The 25800-nt window shown below is 37.6% G+C and overlaps 1 protein-coding gene and 1 non-coding gene across 2 annotated transcripts; both read left to right on the top strand.

Moving 5' to 3' along the window:
* The first annotated feature begins 33 nt into the window (after nt 1-33).
* Nucleotides 34-7656, top strand: LOC130936769 (uncharacterized). Its single transcript, XM_057866922.1, has 7 exons — nt 34-545; nt 1372-1534; nt 2248-2448; nt 2527-2772; nt 6330-6477; nt 6638-6860; nt 6995-7656. Exons 1-7 carry the CDS (start codon nt 179-181, stop codon nt 7330-7332), a joined length of 1686 nt encoding a protein of 561 aa, XP_057722905.1. The 5' UTR covers nt 34-178; the 3' UTR covers nt 7333-7656.
* Nucleotides 7657-21067: 13411 nt separating this feature from the next.
* Nucleotides 21068-21175, top strand: LOC130937801 (small nucleolar RNA R71). Its single transcript, XR_009069000.1, has one exon. It is a non-coding gene; the product is annotated as a small nucleolar RNA R71 (small nucleolar RNA).
* Nucleotides 21176-25800: the final 4625 nt, after the last annotated feature.

Genomic DNA, 25800 nt, shown 5'->3' with positions numbered 1-25800 from the left:
CGCGTAATTTGCCAACACACTTACACACCTAAGAGAAAAAGGAAAAGGAAAAGAAAAAGAAAACACAACACACTTCAGAGTTCAGATCCGTCTTAGCAGGCACACGAAGCTAGCTATGCTAAGCTGAGCTTGTTGAGAAGCTGCAAGAACAACAGAAAAACATTGAGAGAGAGAGAAGATGAGATATGGAGGAGGAAGAAGGAGGCGAATGTTGTTGCAACCGTTTGTGGTGTTGTGTGCGGTGGTGACGGGTTTGGGGCTGTTGATGCTGGCGTTGAGGCCGATGGATCCTCCGATTACCGTCGATTTCCCGCAGGATTTCGAGTTCGAAGAGTCCAATAGCTCCAGTTTAGACGGCATCGGCGGCGACGAGGATGGAGGCGACGATGCCGATGCGACCATCGGAGTGGGGAACGCGGCTGAGGAGGGCGTGGGAGAGAAAACGTGCGCGACGGTAGAGAAGATGGGGAAGGATTTCAGCAGAAGCGTTGGGATTGAAACCCTCAGAGCGAGGAGAATTGTTGAACATCATTTTTATGTGAATGGTTAGCCTCGTTCCCCTTTCTCTCTTTCTCTCACTCTCTCTCTCTCTCTCTCTCTAAGTTTCTCGCATTTCTTTCCTTTCTTTCTTTCTTTCTTTTTTTTCTTGAAAGAAAAATGATGTTTTGGTTGAAGGAGTTAAATATCTGAGTTTTGCATAAAATTGGCTTTAGTGGAACGTAACTTGTGTAGCTCTTACTTGGCTTGTATGTTTCATCAGCTCAGGACTTTGCTAAATACTTCTTCTTCTGTTGTTTGGTGTAATGAAATTTGGAGGACGCTCTCTACAAGACAAGAACTTTGATGTTGTGTAGTTTCTGAACTTCTGATTAGTATTTCAGACTTTTCTTACTTGATGTTACTAGATTTTGCACTCAAGACTATGTTCCTAAAGGGAGCACTTGCTAATGGATAATGGCCAGCTATTATCTATGCTATTTTTTAATGATGCTCTTTTATTCCTTTTATTGAAAAAAAAAGGGAAGAGAAATAGTGATAGGAACCTACAGACAGGAACTATGTGCATCTGCAGATAACAATTATGAAATAAGATCCTGTCATTTGTTTCAGGAACTTTGGTGCTATGTAGTTTCTGCGCTTGTGATTATGTTTCAGACTTCCCTTACTTAAAGTATTCTAGATTTCACACTCAAGACTTTAATTCTGTTGTAAAGGGAGCACTTGGTAATGGATAATAGCCATTTTTCAATGATCCTCCTTTATTTCTTTTTTCGGAAGGTGGAAATAGTAATAGGAACCTACATATAGGAAATATGTGCTTCTGCAGGTAACAGTTATGAAATCAGGACTTGACATTGTTTGATGTTTCAGGTGCTGCAAGAGTCAGGGATTGGCCCCCGGAGCAGTTCTGTAGGCATGGCTTCGTACTTGGAAAGACAGCTGAGGCAGGTTTTGGGAACGAAATGTACAAGGTTTTAACTGCTGCAGCACTGAGTATAATGTTGAATCGGTCCTTGATCATTGGCCAAACCAGGCATATTGGTTCTTTCCCAAGCCTTTCTTTTTCATTTTAAAGAATTAACTTTGCTTTGCTTTTTGGGAAAACACAAGTTCCATCTAGTAGTTCCTTTTTGGTTAATCTTGTATCCTATAATAATGTGGGTGTGAAAAATCAAGGACCCGTTCTGCATGAAAAATTATATACAGGAACTAACACCATAATTCTTCTCTGTTAAACTTTAGGTGATAACCAAACTTCCCCTTTGAGCATCCACTATGTCATTGGCTCCAATATTAACTATCTGTGTTAGCTTAAATATGCCTTGTACTAAAAGCATTATTGAACAGTCAAATAGAAACTTATGTTCACTTTCCATAGTTTACATTCATTAGTAATGACCTTTGAGATGGAATAAATTACCTTTTTTGACCATGAAAGATTCAAATACCGACAATTCTAGCCATGAAAGATATAAACTAATTCAATACTCATCAATGATTGGATTAGTTCGATAAAACTACCTAATGAATCTCCCATGTGGGTAGTTTTGTTAAACAAACCCAATCCTTGACGGGTATCAAGTTTGTTTTTATTTTTCATTGTTCAAATAGTTGCCTGCCATTGTTGAATTTGCAAAACTGCTCTGGTTTTGCAGCCTAGCTTCCTAGGATCCTCTTCAGATTTTGCTTAGTGGACATATCTCTATCTTTACACTATCTAATTATCACTTGCTTTTTGCATTTCAGAGGTAAATATCCTTTTGGAGACTACATTTCTTATTCCAACTTTACCTTTACGATGAAAGAAATAAAGCATTTATGGAGACAAAACAATTGTGAAAGCAAATATGGAAGGGCACTGGTTATGAGGACTGATGATTTTGAAAAGCCAACTGAATCAAATGTTCTCTGTAGCAATTGGAAGCAATGGAAGCAACCTATCATATGGTAAAATGAGGTCCTCTTCTACTTATTACTCTCCTAGGCATCATGTAATGACTATTAAGTATTAACCTTACATTTTAGGTTTCAAGGAACAACAGATGCTGTGGCAGCACAATTCTTCCTGAAAAATATACACACTCAGATGAGGGTTGCTGCTTCTGATTTATTTGGTGATCCACAAGTTCTAGGATCTAGGCCGAATGTATTTGGGGAGCTCATGAGAGTCCTCATATCCCCTTCCAAAGATGTTGAAGCGGCTGTCGATTGGGTTATTGGTGGTGGGGAAAACCCTGACATCTCATTGCATATGCGGATGCTTATGAATAGGTAATGTGAGTACATGCTAATTTCATGCAAGAGGAATTATCATGTTTGTTTGATGAATGAGGCTGGTGATTGGTGAAGCCTTTCTTTTCTTTTCCTTTTTGAAGTTTTACTCTTTTTCAACAATAGAATGTGATAGGACCAGCAATAGCAGAATGGTTAAGCTTTATTGATAGACAGGGATGGCCAATTAGCACTCCCTAGAAGGTTCTACATAGTTGGAACTACCAACTCAGGGAGAGAGATTCCCTTCAACTTCTAACAGAATTCACAACAGAAAATACACTCCCCTAAACTAGCTATAACCTAGCTATTTATATTCAGTGAGTAATAGAGTCTAACAACCTATCAGCTAACTGGACATGCCCCCAACTCCTAAAACAAACCGTTACTTAACCGCTAACCTCTCCTTTTGTAACACAGCCCAAACCTGTTAGTAGTAGGCGCCTCTCCATCAATACTCCCCCCTTGGACAACCACCTTGTCCTCAAGGTGGAACTCCGGAAGGGTGGCCCGCCACTCGCTCCCAGCTGTCCTCACAAGGGGAGAGGCCCAGCCAGCGCAGCAAATACTCCAAAGCCCCGTCCTCTGCGGTTCGCGATGCCATGATCTGAGACGGATGCATAACCAGCTCACCATCCTCAGCCAGCCCTAGTGGAAGCATCTGTACCTGCTGCTGCGGCGGAATGGCCTTTTTCAACTTGCTAACGTGGAAGACCGGGTGGAGTCTGCACCCTTGAGGCATGGCTAACCTGTATGCCCCTGCTCCTATCTTCTCAACCACTTCAAACGGTCCATAGTAACAAGGGCTTAGCTTTTCATGACCCTCTGCGCTAGTGTCCGCATCCGATAAGGTTGCACTTTCAAATAAACCCACTTGCTAGGCTTGAACTCCACATCCCTTCGATGCCCATCTGCTCCTTGTTTCATCCGCTGCTGAGCCTGCACCAAGTGCGTCTTCAGCTCTGCCAACACCGCATCCCTGGCTGCGGTCAATGCTTAGCTTTTCATTGACCCTCTGCGCTAGTGTCCGCATCCGATAAGGTTGCACTTTCAAATAAACCCACTTGCTAGGCTTGAACTCCACATCCCTTCGATGCCCATCTGCTCCTTGTTTCATCCGCTGCTGAGCCTGCACCAAGTGCGTCTTCAGCTTTGCCAACAACGCATCCCTGGCTGCGGTCAATGCTGCCACCTCCTCAACCTGCGATGGAAACGTCTCTCCACGGAAAAGAACAGGTGCTGGCACACCTAAAGTGCTTGAAATGGAGTTGTTTGGGCTGAGGCATTGTAGAAGGTATTTAACCAAAACTTCGCCCATGGTAGTCACTCCAACCATTTCTTCGGGTAGCCCCCCACAAAGCACCGCAAATAAGTATCCAAACAGTGATTCACCACTTCGGTTTAGCCATCAGTTTGAGAATGAAATGCCGTGCTGTATTTCAAAATTTTGTCCCTGCGACTTGGAATAGTTCGGACCAAAACTTACTAATGAACACCCTATCCTTATCCGATATGATTGGCTTAGGAAACCCGTGTAGTTTAACCACCTCCTTAATAAAGGCTAGTGCCACCTCCTTGGCTGAAAATGGATGAGCTAGGGGGATGAAGTGAGCATATTTAGTTAACCGATCGACCACTACCAGGATAGTGTCCATGCCGCCACAAAATCCATCGTAACGTGCTCCCAAACTCTCCGGAACTGGTAGGGGCTGCAACAGCCCCGCCGGTTTCAACACGGCATGCTTGTTTTGCTGGCAAGTGTGGCAGCCTGCAACATAATCCCTGATCCGTTGCCTCATGCCGCGCCAATGAACCGCTGCTGCCAGCCGCTTATAGGTTCGAAAGAAGCCTGAATGTCCTCCCGCCCCACTATCATGGGACTCAGCCAGCAAAAGTGGGATCTGAGAAGAATTTGCGGGCAACACTGCTCTCCCTTGATAAAACAGCCTACCCTTGTGTAGGGAATACCCTGGATAGTCATCCAGCCCCTGCTGCAGGGCGACCAGGATCTTTTGCAGCTCTTGGTCGTGAGCCACCTCCTCTTCCACCGTTTCCTAGAGGTTCATATGCACTACCAAGATTGCCCTTGCCATCATTTGTCGTGACAACGCATCTGCTGCCTTATTCTCAAGGCCTGGCCGGTATTGGATCTCAAAATCCAAGCCTAACAATTTAGTGGTCCACTTCAAGTAAGCTGGGTCCACGAGTCGCTGGTCCGTGAGGAATTTCAGACTTGGCTGATCTATGAGAACAATAAAATGGTGGCCCAACAAGTAATGCCGCCGCTTTTGGACAGGAAGACAATGGCCATCAACTCTGTCTCATGCAGATTTTTGCCGGGCCCTTGGAGATAGTGCTTGGCTTAGAAATGCTATTGGTCTGCCTTGCTGGGACAGCACCGCACCCAACCCCTCACTCGATGCATCAGTTTCCAACACAGAGTCTCGATTGAAATCCGGGACTGCTAGAGTCGGTAGGTCTGCATCAGCCTCTTCAATCTCTCAAAAGCCTCCAGGGCCTTGTCATTCCATTCAAATGCATTTCGCTTTGTCAACTCCGTCAACGGCTTGGCAATCACCCCGTATCCTTGCACAAAACGCCTATAATAGCCGGTAAGGCCCAAGAATCCCCATAAAGCCCGCTAGTCCGTAGGCACCGACCATTCTAGCATCGACCATTCTAGCATCGCTATGGTTTTGTTAGGATCAGCCGAGACCCCTTGTGCCGAGACAATGTGACCCAAGTAGTAGGCGCCTCTCTATTAGAATGAATGAATGGGATAACAACAAAGCCTTGTCCCAATAGGTGGGGCAGCTTTGCAAAAAGAACTAAATAACTTAATTTATCTGTGATAATTTCATTGCATAATGAAGCAAATACACTGCATATATCAGCAGGTGCTTGTAAGTCTTTCCTTGACAGATTAGAAATTAAGGCCAGCCTTAGATATTCCTTATCAACTCAGTGAATTCATACTGTAATTAGGAATAGCAGCAAACGTGCCTTGGTTTGGGAGTATCATGATTCTTGTTTCTGCTCCGTACCTCCACGGACAGTATTCCTACCTCCTCATCCTGTTTTGATTGTTTCCCTCTCCTCCTATCCAACTATGGCAATGCGAGTCTTAAATATTGCAAGGCAATTTGAAGAGATTTCTGTTTATAAAATCTTAAACCGGTTTTTCAACCACTGTTCAAACTGGTCAATTAACACCTCGGAACACATCAAAATGTGAATAATATTTTTGGGGCAATGGTTATATTTTGAATGATCCTGGTTTTCATCCCCTCTTGCCACCATTCTGATCTGTACCCTTTCAACTTCTATATAAATCAAGGCAAACAAGTCAAGAGAAACGTCTACTGTGCCCCTTAACAATGTAAAATAACTTAGCTTTCTTGTTAGCTTATTATTTCATTTGTACCATCTGTTGAAATTTGGCATCTTCCATCGAGCTTTCAACTGTTTTCCTGACTTCTGTTCAGCAATAGGCAATTTCAACCTCTACAATGAAATATGGCTTTAATTGATGGATACAATTTCTTCCATTTTTTCAGGTCTATAAGAGCTGTACAGGCAGCATTGCGTTGTATAAAAAAAGCCATAGAGAGTCAACACCTAACATCAAGACCAAAGGTGGTTGTTGTGTCAGATACACCTACCCTCGTTAAAAGTATCATAGCCAATATAAGTGAATTTGCTGAGGTAAAGTTTCAGTTCTTAAGTGTGTGAAATTTATTGTCAATGTAATGTGTTAAGTAATTGTTTCCTCCATCTAGTTTAATACTTTTCTGAATATGATGTATGAGGTAGCCATCAATAGACGCAGCAAAATTCATGTGCCTTTGATTATATGCTTGACCAGGTTATTCATTTTGATTATGAAAACTTCAAGGGAAGTATGTTTCAAGGATTGCAGAAGGCTGAGTTTAGAGTGAAGGATTGGGGCCCAGCTCCCAGATGGGTTGCTTTTGTTGATTTTTTCCTTGCATCTCGCGCTAGATATGCTGCTATTTCCGGAGCGCACCGGCGAGTTGGTACTACCTATGCTCAGTTAATTGCTGCCCTCGCTGCAGCACAAAATCTAGGTGTGCACAACACAACCTCCGTCCCTTCTATTGATTTTTCTTTCATTATTAACTATGCAGAATAATGTCTAAATATCATGCCACAACTTAATGATCTGACAAATGTTTTTTTTTTTTTTTTTTTTTTCCTTTAGGAAACAACTCAACCGGTTCAAATTTTGCATTCTTTAGCAGCTTCCAAAGTAATTTGTTGAATGATGGTTTGAAAAACCAGATTGGTTGGGGCCATGTTTGGAACAGATATGCCGGGCCATTGAGTTGTCGCCGTCAGCCCAATCAATGCGCCTTCACGCCACTTCTCCCTCCTGCCTGGTGGGATGGCCTTTGGCAATCTCCTCTTCCAAGGGACATCAATAGACTCGCTTCCTTTGGCATCAAACTATCTACCATGGGCACAGTTGATACCGATTCCCTTCAGAATCATTGTAATTCAAAGAAACCTGTCGTGAGAACTGTTAAATTCGATTTGTAGTTTTTGGAAGTCGTATTTAATTGTATTCTTTTTTGAATATTTATAATAATTATTAGTATAGAATGTTGTATCATTTGTTTAATTTGCATCCAAGTATTCCTAGTCTCGTTTCTTCAGTATTGCTGCTTATCTGTATAAATTCAATCCAATATGATTCTAACTTATTATGGGTCAAATATCAAAATTTAAAAGACCATATTAAGTTAAAGTCAATTTATGAGTATCACTATGGATGTTGCAAAGAATCGAGTCAACTAAACTAGGGGTGTACAAGAGTTGGATGAAATTGGGTTTGTCTTAACCTAGACCTGACTCTAAATATATACCGGATATATTTTTTAAATCCTAATCTGACCATAGATTTGATGAAAATTAGATTTTTAAAACTTTAACAATAATTTATAAAAAATTTTATTTATAAAAAATTTATTTATGATAAATTTATTTATAAAGAAGTAACTTGTTATCGAGAAGTTGATATTCATATTTCAATTTGAATTTGTCTATAAATTCTAATTTGATGTTTTTTTGATTTTTTTTTTCTAATTTAACAAGTGTGATTAAAAATAAAATAATAAATTTATAATTAATATAACATAATTATTTTTATTGATTAAATTATATTTTTATAAGAAAAATTATTTTTTTAATGATCAAATTATTTTTTTCAAAAACACAAATAATAGTCACCCTTATTTCTGAAGATTGTCATTGAAAAATCCATACTTCTTCTCCATATGGCTTTCTTTTCAGATTTTTTTAAATTTTTTTTAAAAATATTTTAGTATAAATACAATTTAATCAATAGAAAAATAATTTATTAAAGGATATTTTGAAAAACAAAATTTAATAACAAAAAAAATAAAATTTTTGTTAAAAGATATTTTTGTAAAAAATAATTTATTTTTTTTAAAAAGGATAAAATTAACGTTAGTTAACACAAAATTTAAAATGGATTAAAGATAAGGTTTTTTAAAAGTTATAAGCGACTCCAGTTTGGATGAGTCACAAGAGCAACTCCAACGCTCCAGTTTCAATAACATTTTTTTTGGCAAACAGAGAAATCAATCATTAGAGGGAAGAGAAGAAGGGTCCTGTACGATTTTCGAGAAAAAAAAGTTTCTCTGAATGAAAACTTGTGATAACTAATAATAATTTGCCAAAAGAGAGTCTCTGAATGGGGACTTGTGATAACCAATAATAACTTGTCAAATGGCAAGTTATTATAAAAATAAATAATTGTATAAAATCTTAATTAATTAAATAATTATATTAAATAATTATATTTTTATTTAATTAAAAATTTATATTAATTATTTATATCATAATAAATATTAAATATTATTTATATTATTATATTAAATTATAATTAATTAAATTTTTTTACATAAAAAATAATTTAATTTTTACACCTTATAAAATAATTTTTGGTTGGGTTGCTTATTTTTATCAATTATAGAGTTTAATTATATTTTTCTTTGTATTAAGTAATTTTATAAATCAGTGTAATCTCGAATTATATATTGTATATTATTGTTATATATGAATTTTTTTAATATTTTTTTAACAGTGAATTATTTTTGAATTTATAAATTTAAATAATATTATTAAAAAAATAATTACATTAATTTTAAGTATTTTAATAAATTAATTAAGTGGGACTACAACAAGGACTAAAGTTAGTTTCTCCTAATAGAGAAGAGAGAGATATTTTGAGTTCCTATTTACTATTTACGGTTAAATACGATTTTGGTTCCTAATGTAGAGGCCAAAAATTTATTTTGTCCCCAGCCTTTTTTTCGCTACAAAATGGTTCCAAAGGTTCCAGTTTGTTTTAAAATCGTCCTTCGGACAAAAATACCCTTCCCCTTATTCTTGAAAATCCACCAAAAAGCTGAAGTTGAAGCTAAACCAGAAGCGGAAGAACAGCAGAAGCAACAACAACAACCAGACGCAGAAGAACAACAAAAATAGATCATGTATACAGTTTAACTACAGAAATTCAATAGCCTCAGCTAATTCTATCAAATCTAAACTAATTCAACAACAACAATTCAGTAGCAACTTTCAGCAATTCAATACCCACCTAAAATCAACTAACAGAAAATTAAAATTCAGCTAAACAAATCCAGAATGAAATCAAGGAACTAACACTAACCAAAAATAGAAATTGAAATCAAAATGGTAACCAGGATTATAAAAATAGAAAATAGAAAAGAGGGGACAAGGGAGATAGTGGTGGAGTGCCGGCGGTCTGGACATGACGGGAAGGGGCTGGAGGTGGCCGAAGAATATGCTAGCCGAAGCTGAAGAAGTGGCCGGCCCAGAGGCGGCTGTGAGTGGCTAGAGAACTAAAAACAGAGGTTGGGCCCTGTTTCACTTGTCAAAGCCACAAAGAACTGGGAGTGGCCAAACAGAAGTAGGGCAGAGATGAAGTGCAGACAGGAGAGAGAAGAGGAACGTGATGGGTTCGCCGGCGGCACGGCGACGACAGGCTGGCTGCGGCGAGGGCACAGAAAAAGGGGAGAAGGGAAAAGAGAGAGAGAGAAGAAGAAAGAAAGAAGGACGAGAAAGAAAGAGGGGAGAAGAGCAACGGCGGCGGCGGCGAGGATCAGTGGCGGTTGTTAGTGCAGAATTTATAACCCACAAACTAACCGGCAAGTGTACCGGGTCGTACCAAGTAATACCTCAGGTGAGTGAGGGTCGATCCCACGAGGATTGATGGATTAAGCAACAATGGTCAAGTGATTGCTTAGTTAGACAAACAGAAAATGATGTTTTAGAGTTCAATTGTATTAAACAGTAAATTCAGAATATCAGAAAGCAAGCAGTAAACAAGTTGTGAATAATATATGGAGAAAACAGTTAAGGCTTCAGAGTTATCTATTTTCCGGATTGAATTTTCTTACTAATTATTTTAATCATGCAAGATTCAATTCATGGCAAACTATATGTGACTAAACCCTAATTCCTTAGACCTTTTTAGTCTCCTCTAACTCTCATCAACCGCCAATTTCTTGGTCAATTAATTCCAATTAGATGGTGAAGTTTAATTCTAGTTTATATGCCACAAAAACCCTAATTACCCAAATATAAGAGGATTATATGTCACGTACCCCGTTAAGTTCAGATAATTAGAAGTTTAGGAGAATATGTTTTCAAGCTGTTGTTCAAGTAAAGAGCTTTTCCAAGTTATAGAAGAACGCAATTAGAACAAGGGTCATACTTCCGTTCCACCCAAAATTCATAAGATAAAGAACGAAAATAATTCTTGAATTATAAATCAGTACATGAATTAAAATAGAAAAATAATAGTATCAATCTATACAATAGACAGATCTCCTAACCTTAACAGTGGAGGTTTAGTTGCTCATGGTTCAGAGAGAAAACTAGGATTCTGTAAAACTATAAAGTGCGAAATGAGGTAGAAGAGAAGAGAGGAACCCTAAGGGCTGATTCTTTTTCCTTTTATATCTAATCCTAATTAATGTAAAATATATTTTCTCAAAATTTAATAATACATTTTCTTATTTATAAAAGAAAAAAAAGTTTAATAAAAATTTATTAAATGCTTCTCGTGCAGCCTCTGGACGTATTGGAGACCACTTATGTATTAATGTCCACGCTGAACTTGAAAATTCTCAAGTTCAGCGTGGATGAGGCAGTGTGTTTCCTTTGTGCTTTTCTTGAGTCCACACTGAACTTGGGAATTCTCAAGTTTAGCGTGGAGTGATGCGCGTGATGTTTCTTTGGTGCGTTGAGTTGACGCTGAACTTGAGAAAGCTCAAGTTCAGCGTGGAGAAGGCCGTACGAAATAGAAGAAAATGGTATACTATTATATATCGTTGAAAAGCTCTGAAAGTTAGCTTTCCAATGCCACTAAAATCAATTCAATTGGATTTCTGTAGTTGAAGTTATTTTTGTTTGAGTGCAAGGAGGTCGGGGTTGACAGCATCATTCGCTTCCTTCCTTTTCTGCTACAAAATTCTATCAAATCCATCCGAATGCTACCTGAAATAAACCAAATTGCACACAACTCAAAGTATCATTCATAGTGGCTCAAAAATACTTAAATCTTAATTAAACTTAGCAATTCTAGTGCAAATTCACTAGAAAAAGATAGAGAAGATGCTCACGCATCAGTCGCCCTTTCCCTTACCTTCCCCCTCTTCTGAACCAACTCCCCCTCCCCCTCTAGCGTGCCTGATTCTTTTCTCCCTTTCTCCCTTATTTACGTTTTTTTATAGTTAGGGGTATTTTTGAAATAAAAATTAAAATTTTGGTAAAAATGACGATTTTAAAACTAACTAAAACTTTCAGAATCATTTTGTAGGAAAAAAAGACTGGGGATGAAATAAATTTTTGGCCTCTATGTTAGGGACCAAAATTGTACTTAACCCTACTATTTATAACGCAAAAGCTGATGTGGAGTTATTTTTTATGACAGGTGGACTATAAATAGAAATTGGAATGAATTTTCTACTGGAGATGGTCTAATAAAAAAAGCGTTAGAGATAGGAAAGATATATAATTATAGGGATAGATGATTATGTGACCAAAAATGGGGAAGGAAAGTAGCATTGATTGAAAGTGAAAGGAAAAAAAAAAGTCAAGTAAAAGGAAAAAATAAAGAAAAAGAAGAAGCAATTACTTGACAAAAAATTTAGAGTAATTATCTAAATCAATCTCCAAGGATTTTAAAAGTGGATATTTTAGTCTAAAAAAAATTTAATACATAGATCAATCTTTAAGATTTTACTCTGGCAGACAAATAAGTCTCCAATTCATTTTTCGACAGAATAATTACTCAAATCAATCTCCAAAAATTTAAAAAACAGACATTTTAATCCAAAAAAAAAAATTCATGTACAAATCAATCAAATTATATATAGTCACTCATACAATATATATATATATTAATGTACATTTTAATCCTCATACAATATATATATAGCCACTCAATAATAATAATAATAATAATAATAATAATAATAATAATAATAATCAATAAAATTATTAGAGATTATTTTACAAAAAATTTAAAATTAAAATTATTTGATATTTTTGTATTTAATATAATCAAAAGATGTCCTATTTTAAAAAATATGTTTGTATTAAAAGAAATATGTATTTAATATAAATCTAAATTATAATATTTTTTTTAATACATGTTTTTTAATACAAACATTTTTTTTTAAAATATGACATTTTTTGATTATATTAAATACAAAAATATCAAATAGTTTTAATATTAAATTTCTTGTAGAATAATCTCTAATAATTTATTAATTATTATTATTATTATTATTGAGTGAATATATATATATATATATATATATATATATATATATATATATATATATATATATATATATATATAGACCTAATGAATAAATTTATCATTATTTTTGTCTAAATATTACAAAAAATTATAGTATAATATTATTATGCAATTAATAATAATTATTATTTTATTTTATTTTATATTTGGACAGAAGACTGTCATGTCTAACGAAAAAAAACATTGGAGATTGATTTGTACATTAATTTTTTTTGGACTAAAATATCTGTTTTTAAAATATTGAAGGACTGATCTAGATAATTACTCTGCCAAAAAATAAACTAAGAACTGATTTATCTGTTGGAATAAAACCTTAAAATTAATCTATATATTAATTTTTTTTAGAAACTAAAATATCTACTTTTAAAATTTTTGGAGACTAATTTAAGTAATTATTAAAAAATTTATCAAATATAAGAATATTGTTAGAGGGTTTACGGTCAAGATGGATAGTAATCGGTGTTTTTTGGTTTTCTCCTGTTGCACTTGATGGTTAAGGTGAATAAGCAACCTTGCAATATAGAAGTAGGTGAGTGATGATGCGAATGAACTAATAAGCCACGAAATACATGAAATTTGCGTTGTTAACATTATCCACGAAGGGTGTGATCAAATAAGGCAATTAAGGAATTAATTAGAAATATTTAGTGGAAAAAAGTAATTCATACATTGATTGAGAACGTAATTGAGTAATCATAGTGTTTTTTTTTATTTTTTAGTAATTTTAATTGGGTGTTGAATCAAACTTGTATTAATATTTTAATTTGGAAAAATTTGACTCCCTTTAAAAAAGTGAATTCAACCCAAAATTTATTTAGTATTTGTGTCGAAATTAAGAAAATAAATAAAGTTTAAAATGGACAAGAAAGGAAATAACATCTAAAAATAAAATACTTGAAAAAAAAGAATAAAATAACGTAAAGATACGAGGACAAAACAAAAAAAAAGTTGATAAATAAATGATAAATTTAAATAAATAGAAAAGTGAAATAATAATTGAAAAGAAAACAAAATACTTAAAAAAAAGAAGATAAAAATATTTAAAGAAAAGATAACAAAGGAAATAAAATAAAAGTTGACTCCAGATACTCACATACACTTATACTCTATGATTCTCTTTGGTGTCAGTGTGACTTAGACTTTTGCAGAATTTTGTGTGATGATGAAGTGTTCAAATTGAAGATTTTTAGCTTTTCCAAACTTTTCCTATTTATAGATCACAAGGAAAAACTTGAATGCTTCTTTCTTTTTCTCATGCTCTCACAACTCACGACCTTGCCTTAACTGTGAAGAACTTTATTCTCCACGGTGAACACCTCACGTCCTCACGTTTACCTTAGTCTCCAAAACCTACATTCAATCAAACTAAACCACGTGCAATTAACATATTTTTACTTTAGTGATTTCTCGATTCGATTCATCTCATAATCGACACTTTGTTTCACTCACGATCGAGCTTTTATAATAATAAGTTGAAAATTTTGCACTAACACTTAGGGATAAAAGTATGTGGACGAAAGGTTTAATGCTTTTGTGGTGCGTAGAGGTTAAGTTATACTAAGTTGTCCAGAATATTCGAAAGAAGTTAATATGCAAGTAACGAAAGTAATGTAGTTAACATGGGGTTTTGAGAAAAAATTTGAAAGTGGAACTTGATTGGTTTCAGAGAAAGCTAAAGATGTAGAGTTTGATCCGTTTTCATGAGAAGTTAAAATGTGAAATGTTATTAATGTAAATGCGTCGAGAAGATTATCGCTGTAAGAAAGGTCGTAACTAGTAAACAATAAATTAAGTACCATAAGTTAGGGACATTAAAATAGAACAAGAAGGGTTTTTTCGTGATGAAAGTTTTTGGTTTTTTAAAAGTAAACAACTAAAATAGTATTGCATCACTGACAAAATGAATCCCGAAAAATGCCAACCACAAATAAATTTTTGAAAGATTTAAAAATACGACAAAAAGAATTAGATATTAAACATATACTCTAAAAAATAACTTTAGAGATCAAATTTTAATGCAAATTTATGCAATCATTATTAAAAAAGTAAGATATTTTCATCCTTAAAATTTGGTAATTTTTTTATCAAGTAAATTTAAAAAAAAATTATTGTGAATTGTAACACCCTATTATACTTAATCTTATGCTTAACTCATAAGACTGAGATAGTATGATATTACGACTTCTAAAAGTAAAAATATATATATACAATAATAAGGAAAAAGATAATCAACTAGGAGCCTTAAAAAAACGTGTAAAACAAGTTCGCAAAATGAAAAGCACAGCTGGTGCGCGAAATTGTGAACTATACTTTTTCACAACTCTCATAATCCCTGGTAATGGCTCCAAAAACTTGGTGCGCTCAATACCATGGCATTACACAACTTCGCACAACTAACCAGCAAGTGCACTGGGTCGTCCAAGTAATAAACCTTACGTGAGTAAGGGTCGATCCCACGGAGATTGTTAGTATTGAAGCAAGCTATGGTCATCTTGTAAATCTTAGTCAGGCAAACTCAGATATATATGGTGATGAACGAAAATAGCATAAAAGATAAAGATAGTGATACTTATGTAATTCATTGGTAGGAACTTCAGATAAGCGCATGAAGATGCCTTCCCTTCCGTCTCTCTGCTTTCCTACTGTCTTCATCCAACCCTTCTTACTCCTTTCCATGGCAAGCTCGTATAGGGTCTCACTGTTGTCAGCAGCTACCTCCCATCCTCGCAGTGAAAGCTATGCACACTCTGTCACAGTGCTGCCAATCACCGGTGTGGTTCCTCCCCTACCGGAATAGAATAACTCTTTTGCGTCTGTCACTAACGCCCAGTAGGTTACAGGTTTGAAGCACGTCACAGTCATTCAATCATTGAATCCTACTCAGAATACCACAGACAAGGTTAGACCTTCCGGATTCTCTTGAATGCTGCCATCAGTTCTTGCCTATACCACGAAGACTCTGATCTCACGGAATGGTTGGCTCGTTTGTCAGGCAGCACTCGGTTGTCAGGCGATCAACCATGCATCGTGCAATCAGGAATCCAAGAGATATTCACCAAGCCTCAAATGCTTGGTAGAACAAGAGTTTGTCAGCACTTGTCATGAGTGAGAATGGTGATGGGCGTCAATCATCACCTTCATCATGTTGAAGAACAAGTTATCTGGATAAAGAACAAGCGGAATTGAATGGAAGAACAATAGTAATTGCATTAATACTCGAGGTACAGCAGAGCTCCACACCCTTAATCTATGGTGTGTAGAAACTCCACCGTGAAATACATAAGAACAGGGTCTAGGCAGTGTGTGCTTGGGCTGAGCAATGAAGCAATTTCGTGTAGAGACTCTTCTTGGAGTTAAACGCCAGCTTTGGTGCCAGTTTGGGCGTTTAACTCCCATTTGGGTGCCAGTTCCAGCGTTTAACGCTGGGATTCCTTGAGGTGACTTTGAACGCCGGTTTAGGCCATCAAATCTTGGGCAAAGTATGGACTATTATATATTGCTGGAAAGCCCAGGATGTCTACTTTCCAACGCCGTTGAGAGCGCGCCAATTGGGCTTCTGTAGCTCCAGAAAATCCGCTTCGAATACAGGGAGGTCAGAATCCAACAGCATCTGCAGTCCTTTTTGGTCTCAGGATCAGATTTTTGCTCAGGTCCCTCATTTCAGCCAGAAAATACCTGAAATCACAGAAAAACACACAAACTCATAGTAAAGTCCAGAAAAGTGAATTTTAATTAAAAACTAATAAAAATATACTAAAAACTAACTATATCATATAAAAAACATACTAAAAACAATGCCAAAAAGTATACAAATTATCCGCTCATCACAACACCAAACTTAAATTGTTGCTTGTCCTCAAGCAACTGAAAATCAAATAATAAAAGAAGAGAATATGCAATGAATTCCAAAACATCTGTGAAGATCAGTATTAATCAGATGAGCGGGGCTTTTAACTTTTTGCCTCCGAACAGTTTGGCATCTCACTCTATCCTTTGAAATCCAGAATGGTTGGCTTCTTTAGGAACTTAGAATCCAGATAGTGTAATGATTCTCTTAGTAAAGTATGATGATTCTTGAACATAGCTATTTATTGAGTCTTGGCTGTGGCCCAAAGCACTCTGTCTTCCAGTATTACCACCGGACATACATGCCACAGACACATAATGGGTGAACCTTTTCAGATTGTGACTCAGCTTTGCTAAAGTCCCCAATTAGAGGTGTCCAGGGTTCTTAAGCACACTCTTATTGCCTTGGATCACAACTCTTATTCCTTTCTCTTTTTTTTTTTTTCGTTTTTTTTTCGGTTTTTTTTTTTTGAAATGCTTTTCTTGCTTCAAGAATCATTTTATTGATTTTTCAGATCCTCAGTAACATGTCTCCTTTTTCATCATTCTTCAAGAGCCAACATTCATGAACCACAAATTCAAAAGACATATGCCTGTTTAAGCATACATTCAGAGAACAAAAATATTGCCACCACATCAAAATGATTAAACTATTAAAAATTCAAAATTCATGCAATTCTTTTTTTTATCAATTAGGCACGTTTTTATTGAAGAAAGGTGATGGATTCATAGGACATTCATAACTTTAAGGCATAGACACTAAGACACTAATGATCACAAGACACAAATGGATAAACATAAGCATTAAAATTCGAAAAACAGAAACAATAACAAGGAAATCAAAGAACGGGTCCACCTTAGTGATGGAACAATAACAAGGAATCAAAGAACGGGTCCACCTTAGTGATGGCGGCTCTTTCTTGCTCTTGAAGATCCTATGGAGTGCTTGAGCTCCTCAATGTCTCTTCCTTGTCTTTGTTGCTCCTCCCTCATGATTCTTTGATCTTCTCTAATTTCATGAAGGATGATGGAGTGTTCTTGATGCTCCACCCTCAGTTGTCCCATGTTGGAACTTAGTTCTCCTAGGGAGGTGTTTAGTTGCTCCCAATAGTTTTGTGGAGGAAAATTCATCCCTTGAGGAATCTCAGGGATCTCATGATGAGTGAGATCTCTTGTGTACTCCATCCTTTTCTTGGTGATGGGCTTGTCCTCATCAATGGAATGTCTCCCTCTATGTCAACTCCAACTGAATAACAGAGGTGACAAATGAGATGAGGAAAGGCTAACCTTGCCAAGGTGGAGGTCTTGTCCGCCACCTTATAGAGTTCTTGGGCTATAACCTCATGAACCTCTATTTCTTCTCTAATCATGATACTATGAATCATGATGGCCCGGTCTATGGAACTTCGGACCGGTTGCTAGTGGGATGATTGAGCGTTGTATGAACTCTAACCATCCTCTAGCCACGGGCTTGAGGTCATGCCTTCTCAATTGGACCGGCTTTCCTCTTGAATCTTGCTTCCATTGTGCCCTCTTCACATATGACTGTGAGGACTTGGTCCAACCTTTGATCAAAGTTGACCTTTCTAGTGTAAGGATGCTCATCTCCTTGCATCATAGGCAAGTTGAACGCCACCCTCACACTCCGGACTAAAATCCAAGTATTTCCCCCGAACCAGTGAGATAATTCTTTGGATTCAGGTTCACACTTTGGTCATGGTTTTTTGTGATCCATGCATTGGCATAGAACTCTTGAACCATCAAGATTCCGACTTGTTGAATGGGGTTGGTAAGAACTTCCCAACCTCTTCTTCGGATCTCATGGCGGATCTCCGGATATTCACCTTTTTGAGTGAAAAGGGGACCTCGGAGATCACCTTCTTCAAGGCCACAACTTCATAGAAGTGGACTTGATGCACCCTTGAGAGGAATCTATCCATCTCCCATGACTCGGAGGTGGAAGCTTTTGCCTTCCCTTTCCTCTTTCTAGAGGTTTCTCCGGCCTTGGATGCCATAATGGTTATGGAAAAACGAAAAAGCAACGCTTTTACCACACCAAACTTAAAATGTTTGCTCGTCCTCGAGCAAAAGAAGAAAAGAAGAGAGTAGAAGAAGAAGAAATGAGGAAGAAGGGAGATGGTAGTGTGTTCGGCCAAGAAGGGTAAGAAAGGGGGTTTAGGTTGTGTGAAAATGAAGAGTTGAAGAAGGGTATTTATAGGAGAGAGGGGGGTAAAGGTTCGGCCATTATGGTGTGGTTTGGGAGGGAAAGTGGTTTGAATTTGAAGGGTGAGGTTGGTGGGGTTTTATGAAGGATGGATGTGAGTGTGAAGAGAAGATGGGATTTGATAGGTGAGGGTTTTTGGGGAAGAGGTGTTGGTGATTGGTGAATGGGGGAAGAAGAGAGAGAGTGATGGTAGGGTCCTGTGGGGTCCACAGATCCTGTAGTGTCAAGGAAAAGTCATCCCTGCACCAAATGTTGCTCAAAATCACGTTTGAGCCATTTCTGGCGTTAAACGCTGGGCTGGTGCCATTCCTGGCGTTTAACGCCAGGTTCTTGCCCTTTACTGGCGTTTAACGCCAGTCTGGTGCCCCTTTCTGGCGTTAAACGCCCAGAATGGTGCCAGACTGGGCGTTAAACGCCCAACAGCTAGCATTACTTTTGAACGCCAGTTTCTTCTCCTCCAGGGTGCTGTTTTTCTTCCTGTTTTCCATTCTGTTTTTGCTTTTTTCATTGTTTTTGTGACTTTATGATCATCAACCTACAAAAAAGATAAATAACAAAGAAAATAATTAATTATAAAACATTGGGTTGCCTCCCAACAAGCGCTTCTTTAATGTCATTAGCTTGACAGAGGGCTCTCATGGAGCCTCAGAAATGTTCAGAACCGTGTTGAAACCTCCCAACACCAAACTTAGAGTTTGAATGGGGTTTCAACACCAAACTTAGAGTTTGGTTGTAGCCTCCCAACACCAAACTTAGAGTTGACTGTGGGGGCTCTGTTTGGCTCTGTTTTGAGAGGAGCTCTTCATGCTTCCTCTCCATGATGACAGAGGGATATCCTTGGGCCTTAAACACCAAGGATCTTTCATTCACTTGAATGATTAACTCTCCTCTGTCAACATCATCACAGCCTTTGCTGTGGCTAGGAAGGGTCTGCCAAGGATGATGGATTCATCCATGCACTTCCCAGTCTCTAGGACTATGAAATCAGTAGGAATGTACTGGTCTTCAACTTTAACCAGAACATCCTCTACAAGTCCATGGGCTTGTTTTCTTGAGTTGTCTGCCATCTCTAATGAGATTCTTGCAGCTTGCACCTCTAAGATCCCTAATTTCTCCATTACAGAGAGGGGCATGAGGTTCACACTTGACCCTAAGTCACACAAGGCCTTCTTGAAGGTCATGGTGCCTATGGTACAAGGTATAGAAAACTTTCCAGGATCCTGCCTCTTTGAGGCAGTTTCTGCCTAGACAAGTCATCCAGTTCTTTGGTGAGCAAGGGAGGTTCATCCCAAGTCTCATTTCCAAATAACTTGTCATTTAGTTTCATGATTGCTCCAAGGTATTTAGCAACTTGCTCTTCAGTAACATACTCATCCTCTTCAGAGGAAGAATACTCATCAGAGCTCATGAATGGCAGAAGTAAGTCCAATGGAATCTCTATGGTCTCATTTTGAGCCTCAGATTCCCAAGGTTCCTCATTGAGGAACTCAGAGGAGAGTGGTGCACGCCCACTGGGGTCTTTCTCAGTGGCGTCTTCTTCCTCTCTTTCCTCTCCATATTCGGCCATGTTGATGGCCTTGCACTCTCCTTTTGGATTTCTTCTGTATTACTTGGGAGAGTACTAGGAGGGAGTTCAGTAACTTTCTTGCTCAGCTGACCCACTTGTCCTTCCAAATTTCTGATGGAGGACCTTGTTTCACTCATGAAACTTTGAGTGGTCTTTATTAGATCAGAGACCATTGTTGCTAGTCAGAAGTATTCTGCTTAGAACTCTCTGTCTGTTGCTGAGAAGATGATGGAAAAGGCTTGCCATTGCTAAACCTGTTTCTTCCACCATTATTGTTATTGAAACCTTGTTGAGGTCTCTCTTGATTCTTCCATGAGAGATTTGGGTGATTTCTCCATGAAGAATTGTAGGTATTTCCATAGGGTTCTCCTAGGTAATTCACCTCTTCCATGGAAGGGTTCTCAGGATCATAGGCTTCTTCCTCAGATGAAGCATCCTTAGTACTGTTTGGTGCATTTTGCATTCCAGACAGACTTTGAGAAATCAAATTGACTTGTTGAGTCAATATCTTGTTCTGAGCCAATATGGCATTCAGAGTGTCAATCTCAAGAACTCCTTTCTTCTGACTAGTCCCATTGTTCACAGGATTTCTTTCAGAAGTGTACATGAATTGGTTATTTGCAACCATTTCAATCAATTCTTGAGCTTCTGCAGGCGTCTTCTTCAGATGAAGAGATTCTCCAGCAGAGCTATCCAAGGACATCTTAGATAGTTCAGAGAGACCATCATAGAAAATACCTATGATGCTCCATTCAGAAAGCATGTTTGAAGGACATCTTCTGATTAATTGTTTGTATCTTTCCCAAGCTTCATAGAGGGATTCTCCATCCTTCTGTCTGAAGGTTTGGACTTCCACTCTAAGCTTACTCCATCTTTGTGGTGGAAAGAACTTTGCCAAGAAGGCATTGACTAGCTTTTCCCAAGAGTCCAGGCTTTCTTTAGGTTGAGAATCCAACCATATTCTAGCTCTGTCTCTTACAGCAAAAGGGAATAGCATCAGTCTATAGACCTCAGGGTCTACCCCATTAGTCTTGACTGTGTCACAGATTTGCAAGAATTCAGCTAAAAACTGATGAGGATCTTCCATTGGAAGTCCATGGAACTTGCAATTCTGTTGCATTAGAGAAACTAATTGAGGCTTAAGCTCAAAGTTGTTTGCTCCAATGGCAGGGATAGAGATGCTTCTCCCATAGAAGTCGGGAGTAGGTGCAGTAAAGTCACCCAGCACCTTCCTTGCATTGTTGGCATTGTTGTTGTTTTCGGCTGCCATGGGTTCTTCTTCTTTGAAGAATTCGGTCAGGTCCTCTAAAGAGAGTTGTGCTTTGGCTTCTCTTAGCTTTCTCTTCAAGGTCCTTTCGGGTTCAGGATCAGCTTCAACAAGAATGCCTTTGTCTCTGCTCCTGCTCATATGAAAAAGAAGAGAAAAAAAAAATGTGGAATCCTTTATGTCACAGTATAGAGATTCCTTGAAATGTCAGAGGAAAAGAGAAATAGAAAGAAGAAGGAGAAGAAGAATTCGAACTTTAATTAGATAAGGTTCGAATTGTGCATTTAGAAGGAGTGGTACTCCATAAATAGAAGGATGTGAGAAGGAGGGAAGAGGATTTTCGAAAATTCAATTAAAAGATTTTGAAAACATTTTGAAAATTTGATTGATAATTTTCGAAAATTGAAAGTGGAAGAGAAATCAAGTGATTTTTGAAAAAGATTTTGAAATTAGAAATTAAAAAGATTTGATTGAAAACTATTTTGAAAAAGATGAGGTTAAAAAGATTTAATTGAAAAGTTATGGTTTTAAAAAGATGTGATTGAGAAGATATGATTTGAAAACAATTTTAAAAGATATGTTTTGAAAATTATTTTAAAAGATTTGATTTGGAAAATTAGTGACTTGCCTAACAAGAAAAGATATGATTCAAACATAAAACCTTCCTTAACAGAAAAGGCAAAAAAAATGTTCAATCAAATCATTAATTGTTAGTAAGTATCTTTGAAAGGAAAGAAATTAATTTTGAAAACATTTGAGTGAAAAGATTTGATTTGAAAAAGATTTGATTTTGAAAAACTTGAAAAAAATTGATTTGAAAACAAAATCTTCCCCCTAGCACCATCCTGGCGTTAAACGCCCAGAATGGTATACATTCTGGCGTTTAACGCCCAAAATGCTACCTCTTTGGGCGTTAAACGCCCAACCAGGTGCCTTGGCTGGCGTTTAAATGCCAGTCTGCCTTCTTCACTGGGCATTTTTGAATGCTCAGCTTTTTCTGTATAATTCCTCTGCAGTGTGTTCTGAATCTTCAATCCCTTGTATCATTGACTTGAAAAGACACAAATTAAAAATATTTTTGGATTTTTGATAATTAAAATGCAACAAGAATCAAATAACAATGCATGCAAGACACCAAACTTAGCAGTTTGTATACTACTGACACTAATGAACTGAAAATGCATATGAGACACACAAAATACTCAGTCAATAGAATTCAAGATCAGAGCAAGTGAATCATCAAGAACATCTTGAAGATCACTAAGACATATGAATGCATGCAATTGACACCAACTTAGGATGAGGACACTAGACTCAAACAAGAAATATTTTTGAATTTTATGATTTTTTTAATTTTTTAATTTTTTTGTGTTTTTTCGAAATTAAGTGGAAAAAAAAGGTATCAAATTCTTAATGAGAATTCCAGGAATCAGTGCAATGCTAGTCTAAGACTCCGGTCCAGGAATTAGACATGGCTTCACAGCCAGCCAAGCTTCCAAAGAAAGCTTCGGTCCAAAACACTAGACATGACCAAAGGTCAGCCAAGCCTTAGCAAATCACTGCTCCAAAAGCAAGATTGATACGAAATCAACAAGCTCTTGTGGTGATAAGTTGAAACCTCGGTCCAATCAGATTAGACATGGCTTCTCAGCCAGCCAGATTTCAACAAATCATCATGAAACTCTAGAATTCATCTTCAAGAATTTCGAAAAAAAATACCTAATCTAAGCAACAAGATGAACCGTCAGTTGTCCAGCCTAAACAATCCCGGGCAATAACACCAAAAATTTGATGTTGTTGCCGGATCTTGGCACTGATGTTACCAAAGGCTTGCTCAAAACTAGAACAATCCCCGGCAACGGCGCCAAAAACTTGGTGCGTGAAATTGTGAACTATACTTTTTCACAACTCTCATAATCCCTGGTAATGGCTCCAAAAACTTGGTGCGCTCAATACCATGGCATTACACAACTTCGCACAACTAACCAGCAAGTGCACTGGGTCGTCCAAGTAATAAACCTTACGTGAGTAAGGGTCGATCCCACGGAGATTGTTAGTATTGAAGCAAGCTATGGTCATCTTGTAAATCTTAGTCAGGCAAACTCAGATATATATGGTGATGAACGAAAATAGCATAAAAGATAAAGATAGTGATACTTATGTAATTCATTGGTAGGAACTTCAGATAAGCGCATGAAGATGCCTTCCCTTCCGTCTCTCTGCTTTCCTACTGTCTTCATCCAACCCTTCTTACTCCTTTCCATGGCAAGCTCGTATAGGGTCTCACTGTTGTCAGCAGCTACCTCCCATCCTCGCAGTGAAAGCTAATGCACACACTCTGTCACAGTGCTGCCAATCACCGGTGTGGTTCCCTCCCCTACCGGAATAGAATAACTCTTTTGCGTCTGTCACTAACGCCCAGTAGGTTACAGGTTTGAAGCACGTCACAGTCATTCAATCATTGAATCCTATCAGAATACCACAGACAAGGTTAGACCTTCCGGATTCTCTTGAATGCTGCCATCAGTTCTTGCCTATACCACGAAGACTCTGATCTCACGGAATGGTTGGCTCGTTTGTCAGGCGAGCACTCGGTTGTCAGGCGATCAACCATGCATCGTGCAATCAGGAATCCAAGAGATATTCACCAAGCCTCAAATGCTTGTAGAACAAGAGTGGTTGTCAGTCACTTTGTTCATGAGTGAGAATGGTGATGGGCGTCAATCATCACCTTCATCATGTTGAAGAACAAGTGATATCTTGGATAAAGAACAAGCGGAATTGAATGGAAGAACAATAGTAATTGCATTAATACTCGAGGTACAGCAGAGCTCCACACCCTTAATCTATGGTGTGTAGAAACTCCACCGTTGAAAATACATAAGAACAGGGTCTAGGCATGGCCGAATGGCCAGCCTCCCAATGATCTAAGAACTAAAATGTCCAAAGATGATCTAGAGATCTAAAAGTGATCAAAAGATTTCTATACAATAGTAAAAGGTCCTACTTATAAGAAACTAGTAGCCTAGGGTGTACAGAAATGAGTAAATGACATAAAAATCCTCTTCCGGGCCCACTTGGTGTGTGCTTGGGCTGAGCAATGAAGCAATTTCGTGTAGAGACTCTTCTTGGAGTTAAACGCCAGCTTTGGTAACAGTTTGGGCGTTTAACTCCCATTTGGGTGCCAGTTCCAGCGTTTAACGCTGGGATTCCTTGAGGTGACTTTGAACGCCGGTTTGGACCATCAAATCTTGGGCAAAGTATGGACTATTATATATTGCTGGAAAGCCCAGGATGTCTACTTTCCAACGCCGTTGAGAGCGCGCCAATTGGGCTTCTGTAGCTCCAGAAAATCCGCTTCGAATGCAGGGAGGTCAGAATCCAACAGCATCTGCAGTTCTTTTTGGTCTCAGGATCAGATTTTTGCTCAGGTCCCTCAATTTCAGCCAGAAAATACCTGAAATCACAGAAAAACACACAAACTCATAGTAAAGTCCAGAAAAGTGAATTTTAATTAAAAACTAATAAAAATATACTAAAAACTAACTATATCATATCAAAAACATACTAAAAACAATGCCAAAAAGTATACAAATTATCCGCTCATCAACAGCGCTCGAGGAATCGAATTACTTGCGTGTCAAGAAGCCTAAAAGGAAGTGATAAAGATAAATAAGAGAGAAGGGAAAGCCAAGGAAATAACATAACTAGCTCCTGACTAAGCCTGCGAAGCTAAGGCTGGCCGGAGGATATATATATATATATATATATATATATATATATATAAAACATCATAAATATTCCTAAAATACGCCAAAGTACCAAAGTAAACTCTTATCTCTCCCTCAACCTCTAAGAGGAGCAGCATACATAAGTTACTTGGAGAGTAAGCTAAATACATATTTACATATATACAAACAGAGAACCAAAATACACCCAAGGACTACTTCGCTTCCTAGGATCCATACGCCTAGCGAGGAGCCTCTCGACCTGCATCTGAAAAACAACAACACAATATGGAATGAGAACCGTAGGTTCTCAGCATGGTAAAAGTGCCACGCGTATAATAAATAAGGTCCTGAGATTGTCATAGGCAATCCTAGAACTCCATTATTCAGTTATCCAACTTAAGTACTAAACAGAAGCCATGAACAGGGGTAGGTATTCTAAATCTACCTAACTTACTCAAGTTCAATCCTAACTTAACACCAAACCTTTTTTCC

This window comes from Arachis stenosperma, chromosome 6 (assembly GCF_014773155.1).
Source record: "Arachis stenosperma cultivar V10309 chromosome 6, arast.V10309.gnm1.PFL2, whole genome shotgun sequence".
Classification (NCBI taxonomy): Eukaryota; Viridiplantae; Streptophyta; class Magnoliopsida; order Fabales; family Fabaceae; genus Arachis; species Arachis stenosperma.
The sequence above is the reverse complement of the archived record's forward strand: the minus strand, read 5'-3'. Positions and strand labels throughout refer to the sequence as shown.

Bases quoted from the DNA above. Each gene is read 5' to 3' on its own strand.
- LOC130936769 (XM_057866922.1), top strand. From the start codon at position 179: ATGAGATATGGAGGAGGAAGAAGGAGGCGAATGTTGTTGCAACCGTTT. The intron at 1,535-2,247 runs GCATATTGGTTC...TTTGCATTTCAG, and splicing joins TTGATCATTGGCCAAACCAG to AGGTAAATATCCTTTTGGAG. The intron at 6,861-6,994 runs GTGTGCACAACA...TTTTTCCTTTAG, and splicing joins CGCTGCAGCACAAAATCTAG to GAAACAACTCAACCGGTTCA.